Consider the following 24089-nt stretch of genomic DNA (forward strand, 5'->3'; position numbering starts at 1 on the left):
TCCCTATTTATTCCAGTTCCCTCCCCCCATCCCCCTCTCTGATGAAGGGTCTAGGCCCGAAACGTCAGCTTTTGTGCTCCTGAGATGCACTTACACCTTCAGTCTATTCTCAATCATCAGTAAATGTTGATGTCAACATTACTATCAAGCAACATCTGCTCAGTGACACCCAGTTTGGGTTTTGCAAGGACCACTTAGCTGCTGACCTTATTACAGTCTTGGTTCAAATGTGGACAAAAGAGCTGACTTCCAGAGGTGAGGTGAGAGTGACAGCCCTTGACATCAAGGATCCCTAGCAAACCGGAAACAGGAGGTATCAGGGCAAATTCTCCACTGGCTGGTCTTGCATCTGGTGTATTAAAAAAAAAAGTTGTGGTCAGTTATTTCATCCCTGCAGGAATTCATCAGGTTGGTGTCCTGGTTTAAACATTTTCAGCTTCTTTATCAATGACCTTCTATTCTTAAGATCAGAAGTGGGGATGTTTGCCAATGTTCAGCACTGTTCATTGACGACTCAGATATTGAAATGGTTCATTTCCAAATGTAGTAAGATTTAGACAGTATCCACGCTTGGACTGAAAAGTTGCAAGTGACATTCATGTCGCATAAAGGCCAGGCAATGAGAGACAAATCTAACCATTACCCCTTGCTATTTAATGATATTACAATCACTGAAGCTCCATTGTCAGCATTATCGGGGTTACCATTCACCAGAAACTGAACTGAGCTAGCCATACAAATAGTGTGGCTCCAAGAGCAAGCAGAGGCTAACTCACTACCTAAATCCCCAAAGCTTGTCCACCATCCAGTCGTCTTGGTTGCGAGATCCAGTGACTGAGATTACAGATTCAGAGTCAAACGTTTAAAGGCAATTTAAGGAGTCCCCATTATTCCTAACTACCTGCTTTCTCTTTTAAAATCAACCTGTTCAGATGTTTTATGACACAACTTCATGGCAGCTAAGTTTTGAACCCAGATCTTCTGGCCAGAAGTAGGGGCATTGTACCTTAGAGCCCTAATCCTTTCTCTAATTCACTTGAGCAGACCTTAATTTTGGTCTTCCTTATTCCTGACTTTGGTGGTCTGAGGTACTGAACCAGTTGATGTGGCACACAGAAAAACTTTACTCTGTGCAGGGATGAGGGAGCAATCTAGAACAAGGAAGAATAATATTAAAACTAGAGCTAAGCAATTCTTTGGTGGTGACAAGGAGAATTTCTTCACGTAACATTTGTGGCAGTTTGGAGCACTCTTCCTCATTAAAAGAACTATTAAGCCTGGGTGGCATTAATTGACATCTTCCAAAAAAAAAAATGGATTTATTCATGCTATGGAAGAATATTAAGCATGTCCAGCATCAAGGTGGGCTGATGGATTTTAAGTACATGTCAGCTTATAACTGAATGAGAGTGATTTCACCACATTAGAGAAATATGACATAGAAATTCAGAAACCATTCATTAAAACAGCAGACAACTTTATTTAATTCTTTCATAACCTCATTAACTCAAAACAATTTTTTTTCTGATGAAGGGTCCAGGCCCAAAACGTCAGCTTTTGTGCTTCTAAGATGCTGCTTGGCCTGCTGTGTTCATCCAGCCCCACACTTTGTAATCTTGGATTCTCCAGCACCTGCTGTTCCCACTATCTCTGATCAATATTCTTGCTGTGCCAGGTTTCCAAGAATTACATTTTAACACACTGTTACATAACATTCATTAATGGTTGCTGCCCTCCATTACAAGTAACACAAATAATACATTTCTCTAAAAGCTTCTTGTGCCAATAGAATGCCCTTTGGAACCATAACATGAATTACATAAACAAACTTCCTGTGCAAATGTTATCACTTTGCAAAATATGGATGCTTGATTATTGGAGATCCCTATGCCTCACCTTTCAAACAACCTTATGTCAGATATTATAAATATCACTCTCAAAATAACTCCAAACTGAAACATAGGCTTTCATATGTAACAGTCACTACAAAAACACTTGTGAAATTCAGGCACCATTTATAAAGTGTGAAATAAACTATTGTTGTAATCGTTTTGCATTGTAGTCACCTGAATGGAAATACTATCAACAGGATTATTTATATCAGGTCAATTTTCATATATCATTGACTATATTCAGCATGGAGTTTGATTTACAAGAGGATCAAAGATTATGAGGCACTCAGAAGAGTAGAGTTTAAGGCCATTTTCAGGTCATCCATGAAATTTCAAGAGAGGTGGAGCAAGTTTGAAGGGGCCAAATGGCCTATCCTTTGAATTTGCATGTTTACAGAAGTATACATCAAATCCATCTTGCATCTGCTTATGCCAGTTTCTTGTCTCTTCTCTTTATTATCTCCTCCTCCCTTTCCCACTATCTCCCCTTTGCCCAATATTTTTCTTCCCTTTTGACTATATTCCATTTAAATTGGTGTTGCTTGACAGGCTGCGATTGGAGAACTGTTGATAATGCAGAGATTGTAATTCAGGATGGTAGTGAAAGGGACGAGCAGGATTTAACAACAGTATTTCTTCAAGTGGACAAGTGTCAAGTTTTAGTTGATTCATGTTCCTGTTAAAACACCTTGGGACACTCAGTTTAAGGTGCTATATAAATACTAGGTCTTAGAAAAGCAGCAATTGAAATTTTCTAGGCCACCTTGCCTTTTGTACATTTAACTTCAGTCCATAATTTAACAACCAACTACCTTAAAGCTGTCAGTGCAGGGCAATCAACACGATAGCAGGGTACAAATGAATGCATGCCAAAGTTACACCATCAACTCAACAGAATAGGAGCTACCTCCCAAAAGGGTACATTAGTTGTTGAATAGAATGCATAGGACATTGCTTATAAAGCCAAACATGATTAGAAGTTCTCCACACACATTTAAATCTTCCTAGATGCAGGTCAGATGTTATTTATATTGACGTGTTCAGAGTCAGCCACCGCTCTCTCCAAACTGGCTCAGTGAGTGCAGTGTTAGACCACCAGACAGAGGTTACTGAGCTCCTGGGGATCCAGCTAAGTTTACATATTCCAGTGAACCTATTTATACCTCTGGATTCCTTTTGTATTTTTCATAAGCAAATTCTTCAGTGTGCGCCCGGTCATTGCACACAGCAATGAAGTCGATTTCCAGTTGGAATGGACCGTCTACTTTGTCACCCAGCGTGAAGCCAATTGTGTTGATCTGCAACAAACCAACACATTTCAGGAACATGCTCAAGGTCCTCCCGTGCTTACTTAAGGCTGGGATCAGTAAAATTCCATCCTTCTCCCCACAAAGCCCCAAATCCCACCCTCTCTGGACCCAGTAACTTCAACAGCTCACTCCAGAAACAAAACCCAAAGAACATAGGCAGGCAAAGCAAGTTAGCTTTCTACTTCTCTAACTAGAAGGCAGATCTGCTGGCACCTTGTGGTATTCTCTATATGTCACACAATTGCACATTGCTGTCACAGTCTGGGCAGTAATCTCCAAAGGGGCATAACTTCTACCTCAAAAAGGTAATTTTCCCCACTTTACTTGCCCTGTTCCATTCCAACTACAGGATCCTTTGAAGGGAAAACAGAAAACATCTGGGGGGGGGGGGGGGGGGCGGCGTATAAAGTATAAAATGCTTTGGTTATGGAAGGCCATGTCTGGAGTACTGTGAGCAGTTTTACACGTTATATCTTTGTGAGGATATATCGCCCTTGACTGTAGTTGCAGAGACTGTAGGGTAGATTTATTAGAATCATAACCTGACTCCAGAAGTTAAATTCTGGAGTGATTACACCAACTATAGGGTTGTACTTACTAGAATTGATAAGGTTAAGATTTCACCTTTCTGGACCTCTCTGAATCCATCTCTGGCAACCACCTGGAAACTGATATCCATTTCAAGCCCACCGACTCCCACAGCTGCCGAGAACACACCTCCTCTCACCCACTTCCTGCAAAAAATGCCATTCCCTATACCCAATTCCTTTGCCTCCGCCACATCTGCTCCTGAGATTCCACTCCCGGACATGCCAGATGTCCTAATTTTTCAAGGACCACAACTTCCCTTCCACAGTGATTGAAAATGCCTCCATCGGTGTCTCTCATTTCCCGCAACTCATCCCTCACAACCCCTCCCCACAATAACGACCAAAACAGAATCGCTCCCTCGTCCTCACGTACCACCCGACCGACCACCGGATTCAATGCATCATCCTCCAGCACTTCCGCCATCTACAATCTGACCCCACTACTGAAGACATTTTTCTCTCCCCATCCTTATCTGCTTTCCAGAGGGACCACTCTCTCCGTGTGTCCCTTATCTGCTCCACACTCCCCACCAGCCTCAACACCCCCGGCACTTTTTCCTGCAACTGAAGGAAGGAAGTGCTACACTTGCTCCCTACACTTCCCCGTCACCCCCCAACCCAGGTCCAAGAAGACATTCCACATGATGCAGATCTACACCTTCTTATCTCAGGTTTGATTGATGTTTGCCCAAGTGTTAATCTCCCACTACCTATCCTATTTCCACTGCTTTTGGATTCTAGAACTGGTGAACTGAGTCTAAAGATTACAGCCAGGTTTTTCAGGGAACGAATTAATTTTACCTACAAAAGTTAGAAGTCTGGAACTGTCTTACACAAACAACAATTGATGCTGGTGTAAATTCTGAAGCGGAGATTGGCAGATTGTTAACTGAAGGCATCAAGAGGCATTTGGGGCAAAGGTGAGGGTCAAAGATCAGGTGTGACCTTGTTGAATGGAGAAACAAGCTTGAGTGACAGAATTGCTCCTGTTCCTATATGTCCCACTCCAACACAGTTTTGGGAAGGCAGCCAACTGATTACACAGGTTGCGATTCCTCTCTCAGGTTTACACTTCACCCAGAAACAAGGTTCAAACTCACTCCCTTTTATAAAATGTCCATATCTGATCTTTGCAGAATTTATCCACTGTTTAAGAGAACAATCACTACCCTATTTGTGTTTATCCCAGAAAGATGCCCGACCAATGATCATTAGCATCAGCATTATTAAACAAGCTCCACTTCAACCAACCATACTAAATGTGCTGACTATTCTGAGAAATTCAAGCAGCTGTTTAAGGATCACTTCCTGTTGCCATTCATCCTGCCACACTGATTCAATGTACAATAGTAAGGAGGAATCTAGTGGAGTACTGTCCTTCAAAGCCTGGAGACTTTCAGACAAAGTGCCCTCAGCAGATGCACTTCCCTCTTTGGATCATCTGCTTATTAAACATTAGCTCTCGAGGCGTCAAAAACAAAGCAGCAGTGGTTCTGGGGCTTCAATCGAGACTTTCAGAGTCAATGCTGCTCTTATTGCTCGGGAATATTTTGGGAATTCATCTTAATATCTATCTTACACCAGCAGTAGCATTAAAAAAAGGCCACACATATGCACAAAGGCATCTTCCATAAGGTTCAGGCATGGTATTGCTGACTGCATCAGCCATGGTGGCACTACAGAACACATTTCAGTGCCCCAGCAAAGACTCAACCAAGAACGTTGCTCCTCCAGAAAGATACGTCTGGAGAGGGTACACACAAGATTGACAATTTTTTTGAGGTGGGGGGGCTGGAGAGGGAAGGGGGTTGGTGGAATGTATTGGTTTTTACTGCCAATTCTTGGGGAAATTATGCTGAATGGCATTGCCTTGTGCTCACGCCAGCTGCGAAAGCCACGTAAACCTAGGGGAAGTTCTGCTGATCATTGACATGATTGTCAGACCAAAACGGGGTTTGTTTAAACACTGGCTCAATCAAGTTCTCCAACCTTGTCCAACCACAATGGATGCTGGTTGTCTTGGATTCGACCCCGACTAGACAGGAAAAACTTGGAGAACGGAATCTGGAAAAACACAAGAAACAGAGACGTTAGAAAAGTTTCCTTTGGGTGCACTGAGCGTATTGAGAGGCAGAGAGATCAACTTACTAAGGCTCCTGCACTTTCCAAACCTGTGACCTTTACCAACTACAAGGACCAGGGCAGCACATACATGAGAACGCCACCAACTACAGCTCCTCTCCAAGCTATACACCATCCTCACTTATAATTATATTGTCATTCCTATACTGTAACCGGGTCAAATTTCCAAGGACTGCAGTGGGTCAAGAAGGCAGCTCAGTCCCATCTTTGCAAGGGCAATTAAGAATGTGCAACAAGTTGTTGGCCTTGTTAGCAATGCTGACGAGCAACTGAAAATAATAAAGACTTGTGCAGAGAAAGCCAGCCCGTAGTTACAGCAAGTAATCAGGCAGTCTTTCCCCAATTGTACAGGGGCTAGTTACCATCATATCTAAAATTTAGTGTGCGGTTTGGGTCTCTATATTTAAGGAAGGATGTCCTTTATTGGAGTTGGTATAGAAATGGTTCACTACATTGGCACCTGGGTGAAAGGGCTGTACAATGATTAAAGACTAAGTTATGCTTATTCATTCTGGAGATCAGAAAAATGAGGGACGATCTCATTGAAACATGTAAGATTCTGAAAGGGTTTGATAGGGTCAATACTGAAAGATAAATTCCCTGGGAAGGGGAATCTGGAATGCAGGGAGCACAGGCTCAGGATAAGGGGCCAATTGTTTATGACTGAGACATGGCAGAATCTTTTCACGATTAGGTTTATGAAACGTTGGAATTTTCTGACTCCAGAAAGACACATCATTGCATTTATTTTCACTTATCTTTGTCCTGACAGATTACGGGGTGTGGATAGGAAAGTGCTGACCAGATTTCCTAAACTGAACTAGTCCCACTTGCCTGCGTTTGGTCCATGTCTCCCTAAACCTTCCCTGTTCACATACCTGTCCAAATAGCTTTTAAATGTTGTAACTGGGACTTCTTATACTGTAGTGTAGGAGGTTGAGGGGTGACCTACCACTTCCTCTGGCACTTCATTCCACATACATAACAGCCTGTGTTGGAGAAAGTTGCCCCTCAAGTCCCTTTTAAATCTTCCCCCTCCCAACTTGAAATATGTCCCCTGGTTTTGAACTCCCCCACCTTAAGGAAAAGATCTTTGCTAGTCACCTTTTCTATGACCCTCATGATTTTATTAAGGTCACCCCTCAACCTCCTACACTCCAGTGTAAGAAGTCCCAGCTTATCCAGCCTTTCCTTATAACTCAAGCCCTCCAGTTCTGGTAACATCCTTTTAAATCTTTCCTAAAAATCAGTTATAATCATAGGGAATGGTAAAACAGGCTCAAAAGGTCCCAACGGTCAATTCCTGCTCCAATTTCATTATGCTATGACTCTAATCCCCACCGAAGGGAGTAGAGGTCTCCCACAGAATCGTCCGGTATTGCCAGTCTAAATGAAGAGCTCAGGTCTTTGGAATGGGAGTGGTGCCTATTGAGGCTCCCCATTGTTCCACATCTAATACATGGAGGATTTTCCACTGGGATCCTGCAACCACAGGATAAAGCAAAACCTTCAGATAAATAGGGAGGAAAACCCATTCTACCTTCACATCCTGCCAATAGGGGCCTCCCCGGGTGAAGAGGAAATAGCTGTAAAGGTCATCCTTCTGATGGCTGAAGTACATCTCACTGCTGATGTTTACCATCCAGGGACGGCCATCCCCTCGGAGACGAATATGCAGCGTGTTGAAGTTTGTCAGGTCGTGGTACTTCTTGATGTCAAAGGCACCCTGTGGAAAGGGGCAGAAAGTCGATGTGATGGCAGTGACGGCACACTCACTGGGAACTCCACACGCACTGTGGGGAACTGTCCATGTGAGCTACATGGTTGTAGCGGGGGGGGTGGGGGTAAAGAGCTGAGAGGGTTCGAGCGTTAAGGGCAAGAGGGAAAGACAGAATGCTGAACAAGGAAAGAGGGCAGGTGAGTGAGGCACGGGTGGAGGAAAGTCCAGGATGGAGTGATGCGTGGGAAATGGAGAATTGAGGAGGGGCTCACCCTCTGTGAGGAGGGGCACGTGGAGGACAGGCGTGGAGGGAAGGAAATGTGTGGGGGGGGGGGGGGAAATGTGTGGGGGGGGGGGGGAAGTGTGTGTGTGTGTGTGTGTGTGTGTGTGGTGGGGGGGGACAAGAGAGTGTGTGGGGAGTGTGGGTGTGGTGGGAGAGGAGGAAAGAGTGTGGGGGGAGTGGGTGTGGGTGGGGTAACGGGCCCGGCACCTTGAGCTGGCGGCTCCTGAGGCTGCAGTAGCCGCTGTAGCGAGTCTCTCCGTCCCGGGGGGGCTCGGTGCGGAGCTCACCGCTCAGCAGCGCCGTCCTGCCGTTGGCCCCGACGCTGAGGCGGGCCCGGCTGCGGCCCCCGATCTCCCGGTCGCTGGAAACGAGCCAGTGGTCGAGGCTGCCGGCTCCCCGCGCCTGCCACAGGACGCGGTTCTGCTCGAGCAGTTCCTGGCGGAGGCCGCCGGGGCCCCGCAGCTTCTCCACCACCTCGGCCCACAACAGGCCCCAGTGCCGGCGCACGCCCTGCCGCCAGTCGCCGCGCCTCAGCCAGCTCCAGGGCGCGGACTGCGGGCTTGCCGGGGCCCCGGGACGCCGGTAACCGCGGACCCCGAACGGCGACGGGGACAGCAGCCCGCCGCCCGGCCGCGGCGGCGGCAACAACAACAACCTGAGGCGGCCCGCCATTTTGACCGCTTCCCAGGTAACGGGGGGGGGGGGAAAGGCCTCAAAAAAATCCCAGAAATTACCCGGAAAATACCGTAGTAAAAACACGCTCAACATAACCCCAACGATACATCTCTCTCCCCGCCGCCGCCAAATTATCCCAATAAAAAAAAACTCCAAAACGACCCCCAAATTGTTGCAGAAAATTTTCACTCGCACTCCCCCGGCAAATACCCCAGTAAAGTCCACAGAAACAGCCCGATGATCTCTCTTCCCACCCCACGCCCCAAATACGACAGTATACTCTTCCCCCACCACACACCTCCAAGATCACCACAGTAAAACTCCCAAATGCTCCCCAAATACTAGTATACACTCCCCTCAATTACCGTAGTAAAACTCTCAAATGCTCCCCCAAAATGCCAGTAAACCCCTCAAAATTACCACAGTAAAATTCCTAAATGCCCCTCTCCCAAAATAGCCCAGTAACCCCATCCCTCCATAATATTATACCCACCCAAATTATCACAGTAAAATTCCAAAATGCATCCCAAAAAAAATACCCGGTGTCCACCCCACCAAGAATGCTGGTAGACCTCCCCAAATTACCACAGAAAAACTCCCAAATGCTCCCCCAAAATATCCCAGTAATAGCCCAAATACCCCAGTATATCCCCAAAGTTACCCCTCAATCACTGTAAAATGCCCCCAAAATATTCGCCCCCATATATACTTCCCAAATGTATCCCAAAATTATCCCAGTGAGACTTCCAAATGTCCTCAAATAACTCAGTAAATGCTAAAGATACCCCTGTATAGTGAAGGGGGTTGAGTAGATTGGGCCTGTATTCATTGGAGTTTAATGGAATGAGTACATAACAAACGGGAGCGGGAATAGCCCATCTGGCCCGTTGAACCTGGTCCGCCATTCAATAAGATAACAGCTTGATATTGTCGTCAACTCAGATCTGCCTACTCACCATAACTGTTCCATCACTGTTGAAAATTTATTTTTGCCTTAAAACATTCAACGAGGTAGCCTCAACTACTTAAAATCCAAAAGACATCGTGGGCTGAAGGGCCTGTTCTGTGCTGTAATGTTCTATGTTCCAACTGCAGATGCTGTAAATCAGAATCAAAAACAAAGTTGCTAGAAAAGCTCAGCAAGTCTGGCAGCATCTGTGAAGTTCTGAGGCAGGGTCACCAGACCCTAAATGTGAACTCTTGATTTCTCCTTCACAGATGCTGCCAGACCTGCTGAGCTTTTCCAGCAACTTTGTTTTTGTTAGCCTCAACTACTTCACTGGGCAGGGAATTCCACAGATTCACAACCCTTTGGGTGAAGAAGTTACTCATCAATCTTAAATCTGCTTCCTGTACTTTGAGACTATGGAACTTTATCGAAACAGAAGATTCTGAAGAGACTTGGCAGGGTAGATGTGGAAAGCTTGTTTTGCCCTGAGAGTGTGTGTCTGGGAGTAGAGGGCATTGTCTCAATCTAAGGAGTTGCCCATTTAAAACAGATGAGGAATTTCTTTTCTCAGAGTAGCAAATCTGTGGAATTCTTTGCCACAGAGGGTTGTCAAGGCTGGGTTATTAAATATATTAAAAGCTGATAGAGACGGATTTATAATCAGTAAGGGAATTGAGGGTCATGGGAAAAGACAAGAAAGTGGAGTTCAGGATTATCAGATCAGCTACAAGGTTATTGAATGGCAGAGCAGACTCAATGGGCTGAATAGCAAACTTCTGTTCATACATATAATGGTTTTACAATTGATCTTGATCCCCACTAATCTCCTAAAAAGTCCTCCACATCCCCAGCAAAACCCTTCCCCTCAAAAAATCCTCCTCACCTCAATCCTTCAGTAATTCCTCCCAAGAATCCGACCAAACCTCAAATTCTAAGAAACCTATCATAAAACGGTCTTAAGCCCCAGACCTCAAGTGACCCCCTCCCTCAGAAATCCTCCTAATCCCCAACCTCCTAGTGTGGCCCTTTGAGCCTGCTGTACCATTCAATATGATCATGGCTAATTATTCAACTCAGTACCCTGTTCCTGCTTAGTTCCTGTACCCTTTCATCGCTAACATCTGAAAAATTCGGGAAAGAGAAATTACTCAGTGACTTGTCCACCACAGATTCGTTGCCCTTTGAGTGAAGACATTTTTCTTCATCTCAGTCTCAAACAGTCTGATTCATATCCTGAGACTAAGTCCCCTGGTCCTAGATTCCCCAACCAGGGAAAACATCCTTCCTGTATCTTGTCTGTTAGAATTCTCTACGTTTTAATCAGATCCCTCTCTAATCCTTCTGAACGAGTGAACATAGGCCCAGTCAGTCCAATCTCTCCTTAAAAAGGACAGTCCTGTCAGCCCCAGTATCAGCTGAGTGAACTGCTGCTGCACTCCATCTATGACAAGTATAGAAGAAATGAGACTCTGAAAGCTTGTGTCTTCAAATAAACTTGGACTATAACCTGGTGTTGTGATTTTTGACATTGTCCATCCCAGTCCAACACCAGCATCTCCACATCAAGTGTATCTTAGGCAGAGAGACCAAATCAGTGTGTAATACTTATTATGTTGACTTCCTGTCTCCTCAACCAATTGTCATCCATATTGTACAATGATTTCTGTATTCTGTGACCTCTCAAAGGTTAGGAAGTGAATATTCCAGGAACTTTAACATTTCAAAAATAACATGCTAAAGGGAAAAGCTGGGCACAGGTTGTCAAAATAGATGACACTAGGACAATTGTGAGGAAGGAGCTTGGCTCAGAAATGCAGTGAATAGACTCACCAGCATGTCGTGAACCAACAAGGGGCATATAGTACTGATGAGTGAAGATAATGGGACCCCCAACAGCTACAAAACAACTGGATACAGTATTAATCCAGGAATACTGTTCAGACAGACAGTCACAACACAGTAAAATTAAAATCTTCAAATACCCTCAAAATTGACTGCAATGTTTCTTAACCAGACTTCTGAATACCTAATACCACCTCTTCCTCCACTACATCGATGACTATGGGTGCTGCCTCGTGCTCCTACGAGGAGCTTAAACAGTTCAACTTTATTAACATCTTTCACCCCAACCTCAAATTTACCTGAAGCATCTCCGATACCTCCCTCTCCATCTCCTTCTCTGGTGACTGCCTCGAAACTGGCAGTTCATTCAAGCCTACTGACTCCCGTAGCTATCTGGACTACACCTCCACTTACCCACCCTCCATCAAGAATGCAATCCCTTACTCCCAGTTCCTCTGCCTCCACTACGTCTGCTTCCAAGATGGGGCGTTCCACTCATGCACATCCCAGATGTCTTCCTATTTCAAGGACCGTAACATTTCTCCCCCCAAACCCCCCCGGTGATCAAAAATGCTCTCAACCTCATCTCTTGCATTTCCTGCACGTCTACCCTCACATCCCATAACCTCAGTAAAAATAAAGACAGAATTCCCCCTTGTCCTCACATACCAACATCCCAACCTCTGCAATCCAGCGTATCATTCTCTGCCACCTACAATCTGACCCCCTAATCAAAGAGATATTTCTCTCCTCACCCCATCTGCCTTTCACAGAGACCACACGGTCCATGACTCCTTCATCCGTTCCACTCTCCTCACTAGCCCCACCATCCCCAGAACCTTTCCCTGCAACCACAGGAAGTGCTACACCCACCCCTACACGTCTCCCCTCACCTCCATTCAAGACCCAAAACAAACCTTGCATATCATACAGGGGTTCATCTGCACATCCTCTAACCGGATTTACTGCATTCCCTGCTCCTGATGTGGCCTCCTCTACATCAGGTGAGACCACATGTAGACTCGGAGACCGTTTTGTAGAGCGCCTGCGTTCCGTACGTGACAAATGACAATGCCTTCCGGTCACCAACCATTTTAACTCCCCGTCCCACTCCATGTCCATCCTGGGCCTCCTCTTGTGTCACTATGACACCACATGCAAACTGGTGGAATAATACTTCATATTCTGCCTTGGGAACCTACAGCCCCATGGCCTAAACATAGAATTCACCCGCTTTAAAATCTCTCTGCTGCCAGCCTCATCCCATGACCAAGCCTCCCCTCTCTTTCCTGCTTCCTCGACCAGACAGACCACAATCTGTCTAGCTTCGCTCCCACCCTATCCACACCATGCATCCCATTGACCAATCCCCACCACTTTCTACCTGCACTCACCTATCACCATCCCACCTACTTTCCTCAGCCCTACCTCTCCTCTCTATATTTATTTCCCAGCTACCTTCCCCCACCCCATCTCTGAAGAAGGGTCCTGACCGGAAACGTCAACATTAGTGTTCCTCTGATGCTGCCTGGCCAGCTGTTTTCCTGCAGCTCCACACTGTGTTGTCATGCTAACCGATTTTCTATCCATCTTAATACAACATCCCCTAATCCATGCACTCTAAATTTTACACGTTAATCTCCTATGTGGAAATTTATCAAAAGCCTTCTGTAAATCTAAATAAACCACATCTCTGGCTCCCCTGAATATTTCTACTAGTGATGTACATAAAAAATTCTAATAGATTTTTCTTTTATTTAGTTCTGTTCTCTCACAGACTAGGATGTTTCTGTTTGGCCAGCATTTATTGCCCATCCCTAGTTATAGAGTCATACAGCACAGAAACAGACCCTTCGGTCTCACCCCGTCCATGACGGCCATAATCCCAAACCAAACTAGTCTCACCTGCATATGCTTGCTCCATATCATTCCAAACATTTCTTAAGCTTGTACTTTTTAAAATTGTTTCTAAATGTTGTAACTGAACCCATATCCACCACTTCCTTTGGAAGTTCATTCCGCACGCGAGCCTCTGTGCAAAAAAAAAATGCCCCCCATGTCTTTTCTAAAAGGATGCCCCCAGTCTTAATACCCCCATCCTGGGAAAAAGACAAGTGCCATTCACCTTATCCATGCCTGTCATGATTTTAAAAACCTCTATGAGGTCACCGCTCAACCTCCACACTCCAGTGTAAAATGTCCCAGCCTATCCTCATAACTCAAACAGTCCATTCCCAGCAACAACCTAGCAAATCTCTTCTGAACCTTCTCCAGCTAAATAATATGCTTCCTATAACAGGGTGACCAGGATTGGATAAGGTGAGAAAGTGGTGGTGAGCTACCTTCTTGAATCATTGCAGGACATGTGCAGTGGGTAGATCCACAATGCCCTTAGGGAAGGAATTCCAGGATTTTGACCCAGCAACAAAGTCAGGATTGAGTGTGGCTTGGAAGGGAACTTGTAGGTGGTGATTTTTCCCTGTATCTGCTGCCCTTGTCATTCTAGATTGAAGTGGACATGGATCTTTGGTAAATTTCTGAACAGCATGTTGAGGACTGTTGCTAATGAGCATTGGTGGTGGAGGGAGTAGATTCTTGTGGATTAGGTGGCAATCAAGGTGGTTGCTTTGTCTTAGACAGTGTTAAGCTTCTTGACTGTTGATGGAGCTGCACCCATCCAAGCAAGTGGGGAATATCCCATCACACTCCTGATGTGTGCCTTGTGGATGGTGGACAGGGTTTGGGAGTCAGGACACACAGTATTCCTAGCCTCTGACCTACTTTTCTAGACACTATGTTTATGTGGTGAGTCCAGTTGAGTTTCTGGTCAATGATAACCCCCCAGAATGTTGAAAGTGGGGGATTCTGTGACTATAATGCCATTGAATATCAAGGACCAGTGGTTAGATTGTCTCTTATTGGAGATGGTCATTGCCTGGCATATGTGAGGTGTGAATGTTACTAGCCACTTGTCACATTAAGCCTGGACATCTTCCAGATATTGTTGCATTTTAACAGGGGCCGGTGCTCCATCACCAAGTTCTCTAAATGCTCCGTATTGGTGTTCCCTGTTATTAGCGCGTCATCTAGATTAAATGGAGACCTGGGCTAGGCCTTGTAAAACGTTCTCCATCGTCTGCCTAAATACAGCACAGGCTGCCGACACCCCAAATGGTAGTCTCGTATATTAGTATAAAACGCTATGGGTATTAACTGTAGCATCTAATCATAATTTCTTGCCACATGTCCAGCTTCATGAAGGACAACACCCTTGCCAGCTTTGTGTATAAATCCTCTAGTTGGGTATTTATCCAATATAATGGATGACCATTTAACTAGACTTTTATTTTGATTGTTCAGTAACATCCAAATCAGAACCAATTTGACTGTTCCAAACCATATACAGGTGGACTTTCCAGGATGTGCACTCTCCTGGATACCGGCCTATGAATTTTCTTTTACTCAATTCGTGCCTAGCGAGACTCTTGCCATCTTGAGACAGCATAGAATGGCTTGTCAGCCTAGATCCTGCAGAAAATTTTAACCATATTGCCAAGGTTTGGCTTTGTTTTGTGATTTTGCTGCAGGCTGACCTGGAGTTCCTCTGTTTAGGATATGTCCTGAATAAGGCTATGCAATTGCCTTCACTCAAGTGGTGTTGCCCAAGCTCAGTTTGACTGTTGAGGGTGTCCGCTTTCATTGGAATGCCCTGTATCGCATATGTTCCACTTGCTACATTACCCAGTGACAAAGCTGGTTGTAGTGCCTGTTTGAAATCCAGTTGGGGTTCAGCTAGTAGATACTTTTGCATGGTTACATTATTAACCACGCATACCAAAAGGTTTCAGTATCTCATCAAGGGTTAAACCAATATCATGTGCCACTAACAATTTGCTTATCCTTATTAAAAATCCCGATATGGATTCCCCGGTTCTCAAATTGCCGATTGCCTCCCAGAATTAGAGGCGGCTTGGGGGGTCATAGTATTCCTGAACTAAATCTATCAAGGTTTTAATATCTGGTGCCTCAGGAAAGTTAAGCTCCTAATAACTGAAAAAAAACTATGGTTCCACCAGCTCTCAGGAGAATTACTCATTGCTGTCATTTGGTCAGACAGAAAAAAAACCACATTCTTTCTACATGCTGGGCCCAGTCTTCAACAGCATAATCAAAGAAGTCATGCTTTCCAAATATGACATGATGCCAGAAAGGCTTCTCCCCATTCAAAGATGGCAGTTGCGAGCAAATTTCTTCAGGAGCATGCTCTCGTCACCACTGAGATTAATCCACAGAGGCCGCTATTGTATCACCAAGTCACACTTTACTTTCATGTGACCAGTCCATGAAACCAAACCAATTCCCTGGGAGTCACCTCTAAGAGTAAACAGGATATCTGACACTCTTATTTTTATCTGTCAGCCAAGTCTCGCTGATTAGGGCTGTTAATCTGGTGCAATCAGGGAACTCATTCTGCAAGGTCCACCTGGATGACCTTGTTACAATCACGACAATGGATGCTTCTGTATGAGGAGTTATGAATGATGCTGAACATTACGCAGTCATCAGTGAACATCCCCACTACTGATCTTATGATGGATGGAAGGTCATTAATGAAGCAGCAGAAAATGGTTGGGCCTAGATCACTTTCCGGAGGAACTCCTGCAGAGGCATAATGAAGCTGAGGTAACTGACTTCCAACAATCACAACTGTCTTTCCTTGTGCCAGGTAGGACTCCTGGATTCCCATTGATTCCAATTTTGCTGGGGCTCCTTGATGCCATACCTGGTTGAATGTGGCCATGATGTCAAGGGCTGTCACTCATGGTTCTCCTTTTGTAAATCCATGCTGATAGATTTTATAGTGCAGCACTTGGAAAACATTGATAATGGACTCTAGCATCTTCTCCAGAACGGACATCAGACACACACTTGTCGATAATTCACTGTTTTCTCTCTGCTTCATGTTTTAGATTAGATTAGATTCCCTACAGTGGGGAAACAGGCCCTTCGGCCCCACATCACCCCATGAAGCATCCCACCCAGACCCATTCCCCTATAACCCACACACCCCTGAACACTACGGGCACAGCCGAGCCACCTAATCTGCACATCTTTGGACTGTGGGAAGAAACCAGAGCACCCGGAAGAAACCCACACAGACAGGGGGAGAACATGTGAACTCCACACAGACAGTTGCCCGAGGCTGGAATTGAACCCAGGTCCCTGGTGCTGTGAGGCTGCTGTGCTAACACTGAGTCACTGTGCTGCCCTGAGTAGAACATGGGGTTATATTAGCTACCTGCCAAATTGTAGGAACTGTTCCAGAGTCTAAAGAATCTTGGTAGATGACCATCAACACACTTGCTGTTAGGTATTCTGGGATGTACATTATCAGGTGCTGGGATTTATCAGCCATCAATTTCTCCAACACCATTTTCTCTACTAATGATCAGTTGGGCCAATGGGCCGAGGATTGGCAGATGGAGTTTAATTTAGATAAATGGGAGGTGCTGCATTTTGGAAACGCTAATCAGGGCAGGACTTATACACTTAATGGTAAGGTCCTGAGGAGTGTTGCAGGAATGCAGGTTCATAGTTCTTTCAAAGTCGAGTCGCAGGCAGACAGGATAGTAAAGGTGTTTGTTATATTTGCCTTTATTGGTCAGTGCATAAAATACAGGAGTTGGGAGGTCATGTTGCGGCTGTATAGGACATTGTTAGGCCATTTTTGGAACACTGCATCCAATTCTGGTCTCGCTGCCATAGGAAGGATATTGTGAAACTTGAAAGGCTTCAGAAAAGATTTACAAGGAAGTTGCCGGGGTTGGAGGGTTTGAGGTACAGGGAGAGGCTGAACGGCATAGGCTATTGTCGCTGGAGCACTGGAGGATGAAAAGTAACCTTATACAGATTTATAACATCACGAAGGGCACGGATAGGGTGAATAGCCAAGGTCTTTTCCCTGGGATGGAGGAGTCCAAAACTAGAGGGCATAGGTTCAAGGTGAGAGGGGAAATATTTAAAAGGGACCTAAAGGGTGGGGGGGATCTTCTTCACAGAGGGTGGTGTGTGTATGGAATGAGCTGCCAGAGAAAGTGGTGCAGGCCGGTACTATTACAACATTTAAAAGGCAGCTGGATAGGAAAGGTTTAGAAGGACATGGGCCAAATGGGACTAGATTCATTTAGGCTATCTGGTTGGTAATGAATGAGTAGGACTGAAGGGTCTGTTTCCGTGCAGTACATCTCTGTGGCTTGGACTCTGCTAATACTTCAGTTCTGCCCCCTCACTAAACCTGATGTTCCTCATTATTTTTAGTACGTTATTCCTGTCCTCCTTTTTGAAGGCAGAAGCGAAGTCTGGATTCAGTTCAGCCATTTCTAATTTCCCCATTATAAATTTCCCCACTTCCGACTGTAAGGGACCTACACTGGTTTTCACCAATCTTTTTCTCTTTATATATTTGTAGAAATTCTTTACTCTTGTTGTTTCTTATGTTCCTTGCAAGCTAACTCTCATACTGTATTTTCCCTTAAATAAAAACTGAAAGAACTGTTGGTGCTGTATGTCAGAAACAAAAACAGAAATTGCTGGAAAAGCTCAGCAAGTCTGACAGTATCTGTGGACAGAAATCAGAGTTAATATTTCAGGTCAATTTTGTCATTTATGAGGAAGAGTCACTCAACCCGAAACGTTAACTCTTGATTTCTCTCTACGGATGCTGCCAGACCTGCTGAGCTTTTCCAGAAACTTCTGTTTGTCTTTCTGTATTTTTCCCTTCTCACTCACTTCCATCGCCCTCCTTTGTTGACTCCTAAACTTGGGTCTATTTTATTTTCTTGCTAATTTGAATGCCTCTTTTTTGTTTTAATACTATCTTGAACTTCCCTCATAAGTCATGGTTTGGCCACTATTCTCTTTGCGCTCTTGCGCCAGATAGAAATAAACCATTTTTGTAGTTCACCTATTCACTCTTGAATGTCTGCCATTGCCTATCCACCGTCATTTATTTTTTCAGTAATATTTCCCAATCCATCATAGCCAACTTACACCTCATACCATTGTGGTTTCCCTTAAGATTCATAGAACATAGAACAGTGTAGGCCCATGATGTTGTGCCGAACTTTTACCCTAAACCCAAGGTCTATCAAATCATCACCGCTACCTTATACTATCATCCATATGCCTATCTATTAGCCACTTAAATGCCCCTAATGAGGTTCACTCCACTACCCTCTCCGGCAATGCATTCCACACCCCAACCACTCTCTGAATAAAGAACCTACCTCTGACATCTCCCCAATATCTACCTACTTTCACTTTAAAAAGTAGGTCCCCTCATAAAAGCTACCTCCACCCTAGGAAAAAGTCTCTGGCTGCCTACTCTATCTATACCTCTGATCCAGGACCCTTGTCTCAGAATCAACTGTCTCACTCTCAGTCCTGATGGAGAATTCTGTCATATTATGGTTATTATTCCCCAGGGGTTCTCTCGCAACTACACTACCAATTACTCCTTTCTCATTGCATCATATACAGTCTAAGATGGCCCTGGTTCATTCCTTAATATCTGGAACTATGTATATTCTCTTGGAATTCCTCTATTGTGGCTAATTTGATTGACCCAATCTATATGCAGATTAATTCACCCATAATTATATAGATACCTCTACCTCATGCATGATTGATTTTCTGTTTCATGCCATTCCCAACATCAGCACTACAGTTTGATTGAATATATCACACCAACGAATGTTTTTGCCCCTTGGTATTTCTTAATTCTATCCACACAGAATTCTGCACTATTTGAGCTGATACCTTTCCTCAATATTGTGTTTATATCCTTTTTAAGCGGTAATGCAATTTTAGCACCTTTTTCTTTTTTTTTTCCCCGCCCTTGTCCTTCCGAATATTGAATACCTCTGGATGTTCAGTTCCCATCCCTGGTCACACTGCAGCCATGTAATCCCAACTATACCATACCTTTTTACATGATAATTCATCTGGTTTATTTTGAATGCTCTGTGTTCAGGCACAAAGCCTCAAGGTACATCTTTTTAAATGTTCCTTGTCCCATTCTACTATTTTTTGTTACTGTGGCCTTGTTGGATTCTAGCCTTTGGTTCCTCTGTCTGTCAGTTCTCTTACTCCCCTTTCTGTCTATTGTTCTTGTCCTGGATTCCTCTTCCTCTGACTCCTTGCATAGGACCCCACTGCCTTGCAAATTTAGAATAAAAACTTCCCAACCACTCCTGCAACTACTCCTACAGTATCCATCCTTGTCCTGCCCAGTTGTAACCTGTCCAATTTGTAGTTGTCTCACCTTCCCCAGAAGTGGTCCTATTGCCCCAGGAATCTGAAACCCTTCCCCTCATGCTATCTCTTTAGCCATGTGTTTATTCGATATATCCTATTTCTACTCTGACTAGCACATGGCACTGGTAGCAATCCTGAGATCATTGTCTTTGAGGTCCTACTTTTCAATTTGCCTCCTAACTCCCTATATGGCGCTTTTAGGATCTCATCCCTATTTTTAGGTATTTTGTCGGTGCTAATATTACCCTCCCCCTCCAGAATGCCCTGTAGCTGCTCTGAGACATCCTTGACCCTAGCACCAGGGAGACAACATACCATCCTGAATCTCATGCATGGCCTATTCCTCTGAACTGAATCCCCAATGACTATTGCATTTCCACACTTGTTCCTCCTCCCCTGTGCAGCATGAATTTGGCTGTTACTAATTTCCCTAAGAGGCTTTTTCCCTCAATTGGATCCAATGCAGTATCTGTTTATCAGGGGAACGGCCACAGGGGATTCCTGCAACTGCCTGCCTAGTCCCCTTACTCGGCCTGGTGATTACCCATTCCCATTCTGCCTGTGGGGTCTTAGCTTACAGTGTGGCCACCACTCCATGCTATCCGTGTGCGAGCCACAATGCTCCCAGCTTTGCTGATACTTCCTTAGGAGCTGCAGATGCAGACACTTCCTGCACACATGTTGGTCCCAGAGACTGGGTAAGTGCCCAGTCTCCCACGTGAAGCAGGAGGCACACACCACTCTCTTGCCATGACTTAGGCCTTTAATTAAAAAACTTTGGAAGATGCTGAATATCAAATAATATCAATTACTCCATGGTCCTACTTTCCAGTTATTACAGATTACAACTCCTAGAAACTATAATGCACAAAAAGTACATTCAAACAAACAGTGATAAAAGTTAAAAACATTTATCTGACTGTATCTGCTACTTACCAATCTGCTTTTTCCCTTGGAGCCTCTACTCCTGCAGTAGGGGAAGATCGCTTTGGTTTTCCTATGATATCACTTTGTTTCTTCCCAGGCTACTTCACTGTGACACCAACCATGAGGACACCCTAATAAGAACTGAAAGAACTGCAGATGCAGTAAATCAGGAACAAAAACTGAAGTTGATGGAAAAGTTCATCAGGTCTAGCAGCATCTGTGAAGGGAAAAAACAGTTGATGTTTTGGGTCCGGTAAAAGGGTCATGAGGACACCCTTCCCAGACTACTTCACTATTACCATTGAATATTTGCAATCTGCAGATTTGCTGGAACCAGTTTCTAGGGACTGATCTTACACACAGCCAACTTCTGCTATCTGTTTAAATACAATGCTCTTCCCTGATGACGAAGCAGCGAAAGAACCTCATGACCAGGAACCAACTTGCAATTAATTTCCAGGTCTGACCTCATGAACAAACAAGCTTGTTTGCTCTGTTCCTTTTAAGACAAACTGTTACCCCCAGTCCAAAATACATCTTTAGCTAACTGTTCCCAGTTCATAGTTCCAAACCAAGTTGGTAAATGAAAAAAAAAAATCAGTGAGGGCTCTAACTTATAGGCAATGGAATAATTATAGAAGACTTTTATAGACTGAACAAATTAAATTGACAAAAGTAATTTTTCTTTAAATCCAGAAGTGCTATCACACACAACTGAATAACTTTCCCACCACCAAATCACTGTGACCTTTTTTATGTTTTTAAACATTATTAACTATCACCAGTGATCACCCCTGCAGCTAATTAGATGTTTACATTGCAAAGCCCATTATGGACAATGCAAACCATCAAACCACCTGAAAATTTATTGGAACAAACAGGAAAGTGTACCATTTACATTTTGTCTCATGTGCGGCAAGAGGTTTAATCTGTAATCTCACAACAAGGAGTGCGCTAAGGAAGAATAGTCATACTATATCATTTTACATTTGAGAGTGACCTACCTAAGACTTACATATTATGGAATCCCCATCCAGTGTGGAAACTCTCCATTCAGCTATCGGGGCCACACCGTGTCTCCAAAGAGCATCTTACCCAGATTCACTCCCTACCTATCCCTGTAAACCTGTATTTCTCATGGCTAATCCACCTAATCTGCACATTCCAGGACACTATGGGAAATTGAGCATGGCCAGTCCACCTACACTGCAAGTCTTGGACTGTGGTAGGAAACTGGAGCACCGAGAGGAAACCCATTCAGACACGGGGAGAATGTACAAATTTCACATGAACAATTGCCCAAGGGTGGCGAGTCCCTTGAGGCAGCAGTGCTAACCACTAAGCCACTGACTGGCTAAAATAGATCAGAAAAACAGATTTAAAAGTGTAGTTAAATAAATAAGTGAAAATGTAAGGAAATACATTGTAATTATGAGCAAATATACATTCCATTGAGAAGTAAAATCTCCACAAGAAAAGTGGCTACTTAAAGAGGTTGAGAACAGTACCACATTCAATGTGGGAGAATTTTAGAGAAAGAAATTAGAATGGATGATTTAAAAACTGGTGAGGGAGAGAAACATGAGCTTAAACTAACAAGAAATACTGAAACATTTAAGAGCTCCCTCAAGTATGTAAAAAGGAACATTGCAGCAAAGGTAAATTTTATTTAAAGATAGGAGAATTTATGAAATAATAAGATGTCAGTAAACATACACGTTATATCTTTACAGTAGAAGACATATCAGAAAGAGCTGGTGACCAAGGGTTTAATGACAGTGAGGAATCTAAAGTAACGGATATTAAGTAATAGGTATTGGTGAGAAGATACATACTGTTAAGCTTTTCTTCTTGCACTCATCACAATACCAAATATCAAAGGGAACACGAATTTATACTGCATTCCCCTCACCAGTTACAGGCGACTTACCTGATTTCAATTTAACGAAACGTTAGCAGTGCACGGTTCCCTGCTGCAAAGTCCATTGCAATGTCCCTGCCAATTCTTTACCAACAGATCGGTACCTACTTCTTATTACCACAGCACACATTAGTGGAACTTGAATTCAATAAAAATAAACTGTCTACTGCTGGCCATGAAATAATTTTCAATATTCAAACCAAACCTCCCAGCCCCACTCCCAAATGTGTGTTCCCTGGGCCTGGCCCTGTTTTATATCCCGTCCTTACGTGTACTTCAATGACGTCAGCACGTTTCCGTGGCCGGGCTGGGCGGCGCAGGCGCAAGCGCAGGGCTCTCCCCGCTTATTGTCGACCGGAGGCCGCGGCCTGTTCCTCCGCTCTCCGAGCACCGGGCCTCAGGCCGCCAGACCCCACTCCCCGAGCACTAAGCCGCCAGATCTAGCCCCGGTTAACCGTAACCCGGTCCTTGGGTGCGCTGAGCCCGCGGCTTACTCTTCCTTCCGCGGCCCCTCAGTCGGCCCTCTCCCTGCCCGGCTGGGGTAGCCGTCGCCACCTCCTGACGGGCCGCCTCGGCCCGCATCTGTCTCGGGCCTTCCGTACCGCTGGGTCCCCGGGGGCCGCTCACCTTCTCCGCCACCCACCCCCAATCACCGCCCCCTCCCCGCCGCCAGTAGCGCCATGGTCAAAAAACGGAAGGGCCGGATCGTGATCGACTCGGACAGCGACGATAGCGGTAGTGAGGAGAATCTAGACCAGGTGAGGGCCGGCCGGTGGGGGGAGAGACCCCGGAGGTGGGGGACGTGGGGAAGGGAGCGAGACCCCGGTGGGATGGGGGTGAGGTAGGGAGACGGTGAAGGAGACCCCGGGATAGGGGTAGAGGGTGTGAATGTTCCCCAGAAGAGAGAGATCAGGAGGTGACCCCACTGAGAGGGATGTCTGGGAGGGGGATTATTGTGGAGAAAATACAGAAATGGACCCTGTTGTGGAGGTGATCCAGGTTGTGGGTCAATGGAGGGATAGATTCAGCAGAGAAGGGTATTTGGGGGGAGGAAGAGGGAAGACCTGTTGCTGTGGGGGATGGAATGGAGTGGGATAGGGGGTAAATGAGCAAAGACCCAAGGGTGTGGGAACAGAGATAGTGCTTGAGAACGTAGGGGTGTGGTGAAGGGAGAAATAGAGGAATATTTGGTAAGAGGGTTTGTGAGAGTGGAGGGGAGAGATTCACAACAGTTGGGGTAGAAATTCTCTGCCACAGAAAGCAGTTGGGGCCAAAATGTTTCAGGGAGAGTTGGAAATGCAGATGCTGGAGAATCTGAGATAACAAGGTTATTTTCTTCAGAGAATGGTTTGGAAGAAGGGTCTAGGCCCAAAACGCCAGCCTTCCTGCTCCTCTGATGCTGCTTGGCCCGCTGTGTTCATTCAGCTCAACACCTTGTTATCTCAGATTCTCCAGCATCTGCAGTTCCTACTATCTCTGAATGTTTTCAAGAAGGTGTTTTATATGCTAAAGGGATCAAAGG

General features: G+C 44.8%; 2 protein-coding genes across 4 annotated transcripts in view; one reads left to right on the forward strand and one right to left on the reverse strand.

Moving 5' to 3' along the window:
• Positions 1–1456: 1456 nt before the first annotated feature.
• ndufaf1 (NADH:ubiquinone oxidoreductase complex assembly factor 1) lies at positions 1457–8635 on the reverse strand. Its single transcript, XM_048537116.1, has 4 exons — positions 8145–8635; positions 7475–7660; positions 5782–5856; positions 1457–3190 (listed from the first exon to the last, which is right to left on the reverse strand). The coding sequence occupies exons 1-4, from the start codon at positions 8607–8609 to the stop codon at positions 3050–3052; spliced, it is 867 nt and encodes a 288-aa protein (XP_048393073.1). The 5' UTR covers positions 8610–8635; the 3' UTR covers positions 1457–3049.
• rtf1 (RTF1 homolog, Paf1/RNA polymerase II complex component) overlaps positions 7801–24089 on the forward strand; it is a 67479-nt gene continuing 51190 nt past the window's right edge. Inside the window, exon 1 of one of the 3 annotated variants that reach the window (XM_048537115.2) lies at positions 7801–7851. In XM_048537115.2, the coding sequence (XP_048393072.1) occupies positions 7828–7851 (24 nt within the window). In that variant the 5' untranslated portion in view covers positions 7801–7827. Of the gene's footprint in view, positions 7852–20773; positions 21107–22881; positions 23326–24089 lie in introns of those variants that run through there. The other 2 variants (XM_048537114.2, XM_048537112.2) reach the window with 2 other exon arrangements.

Source organism: Stegostoma tigrinum, chromosome 10, assembly GCF_030684315.1.
Source record: "Stegostoma tigrinum isolate sSteTig4 chromosome 10, sSteTig4.hap1, whole genome shotgun sequence".
Classification (NCBI taxonomy): Eukaryota; Metazoa; Chordata; class Chondrichthyes; order Orectolobiformes; family Stegostomatidae; genus Stegostoma; species Stegostoma tigrinum.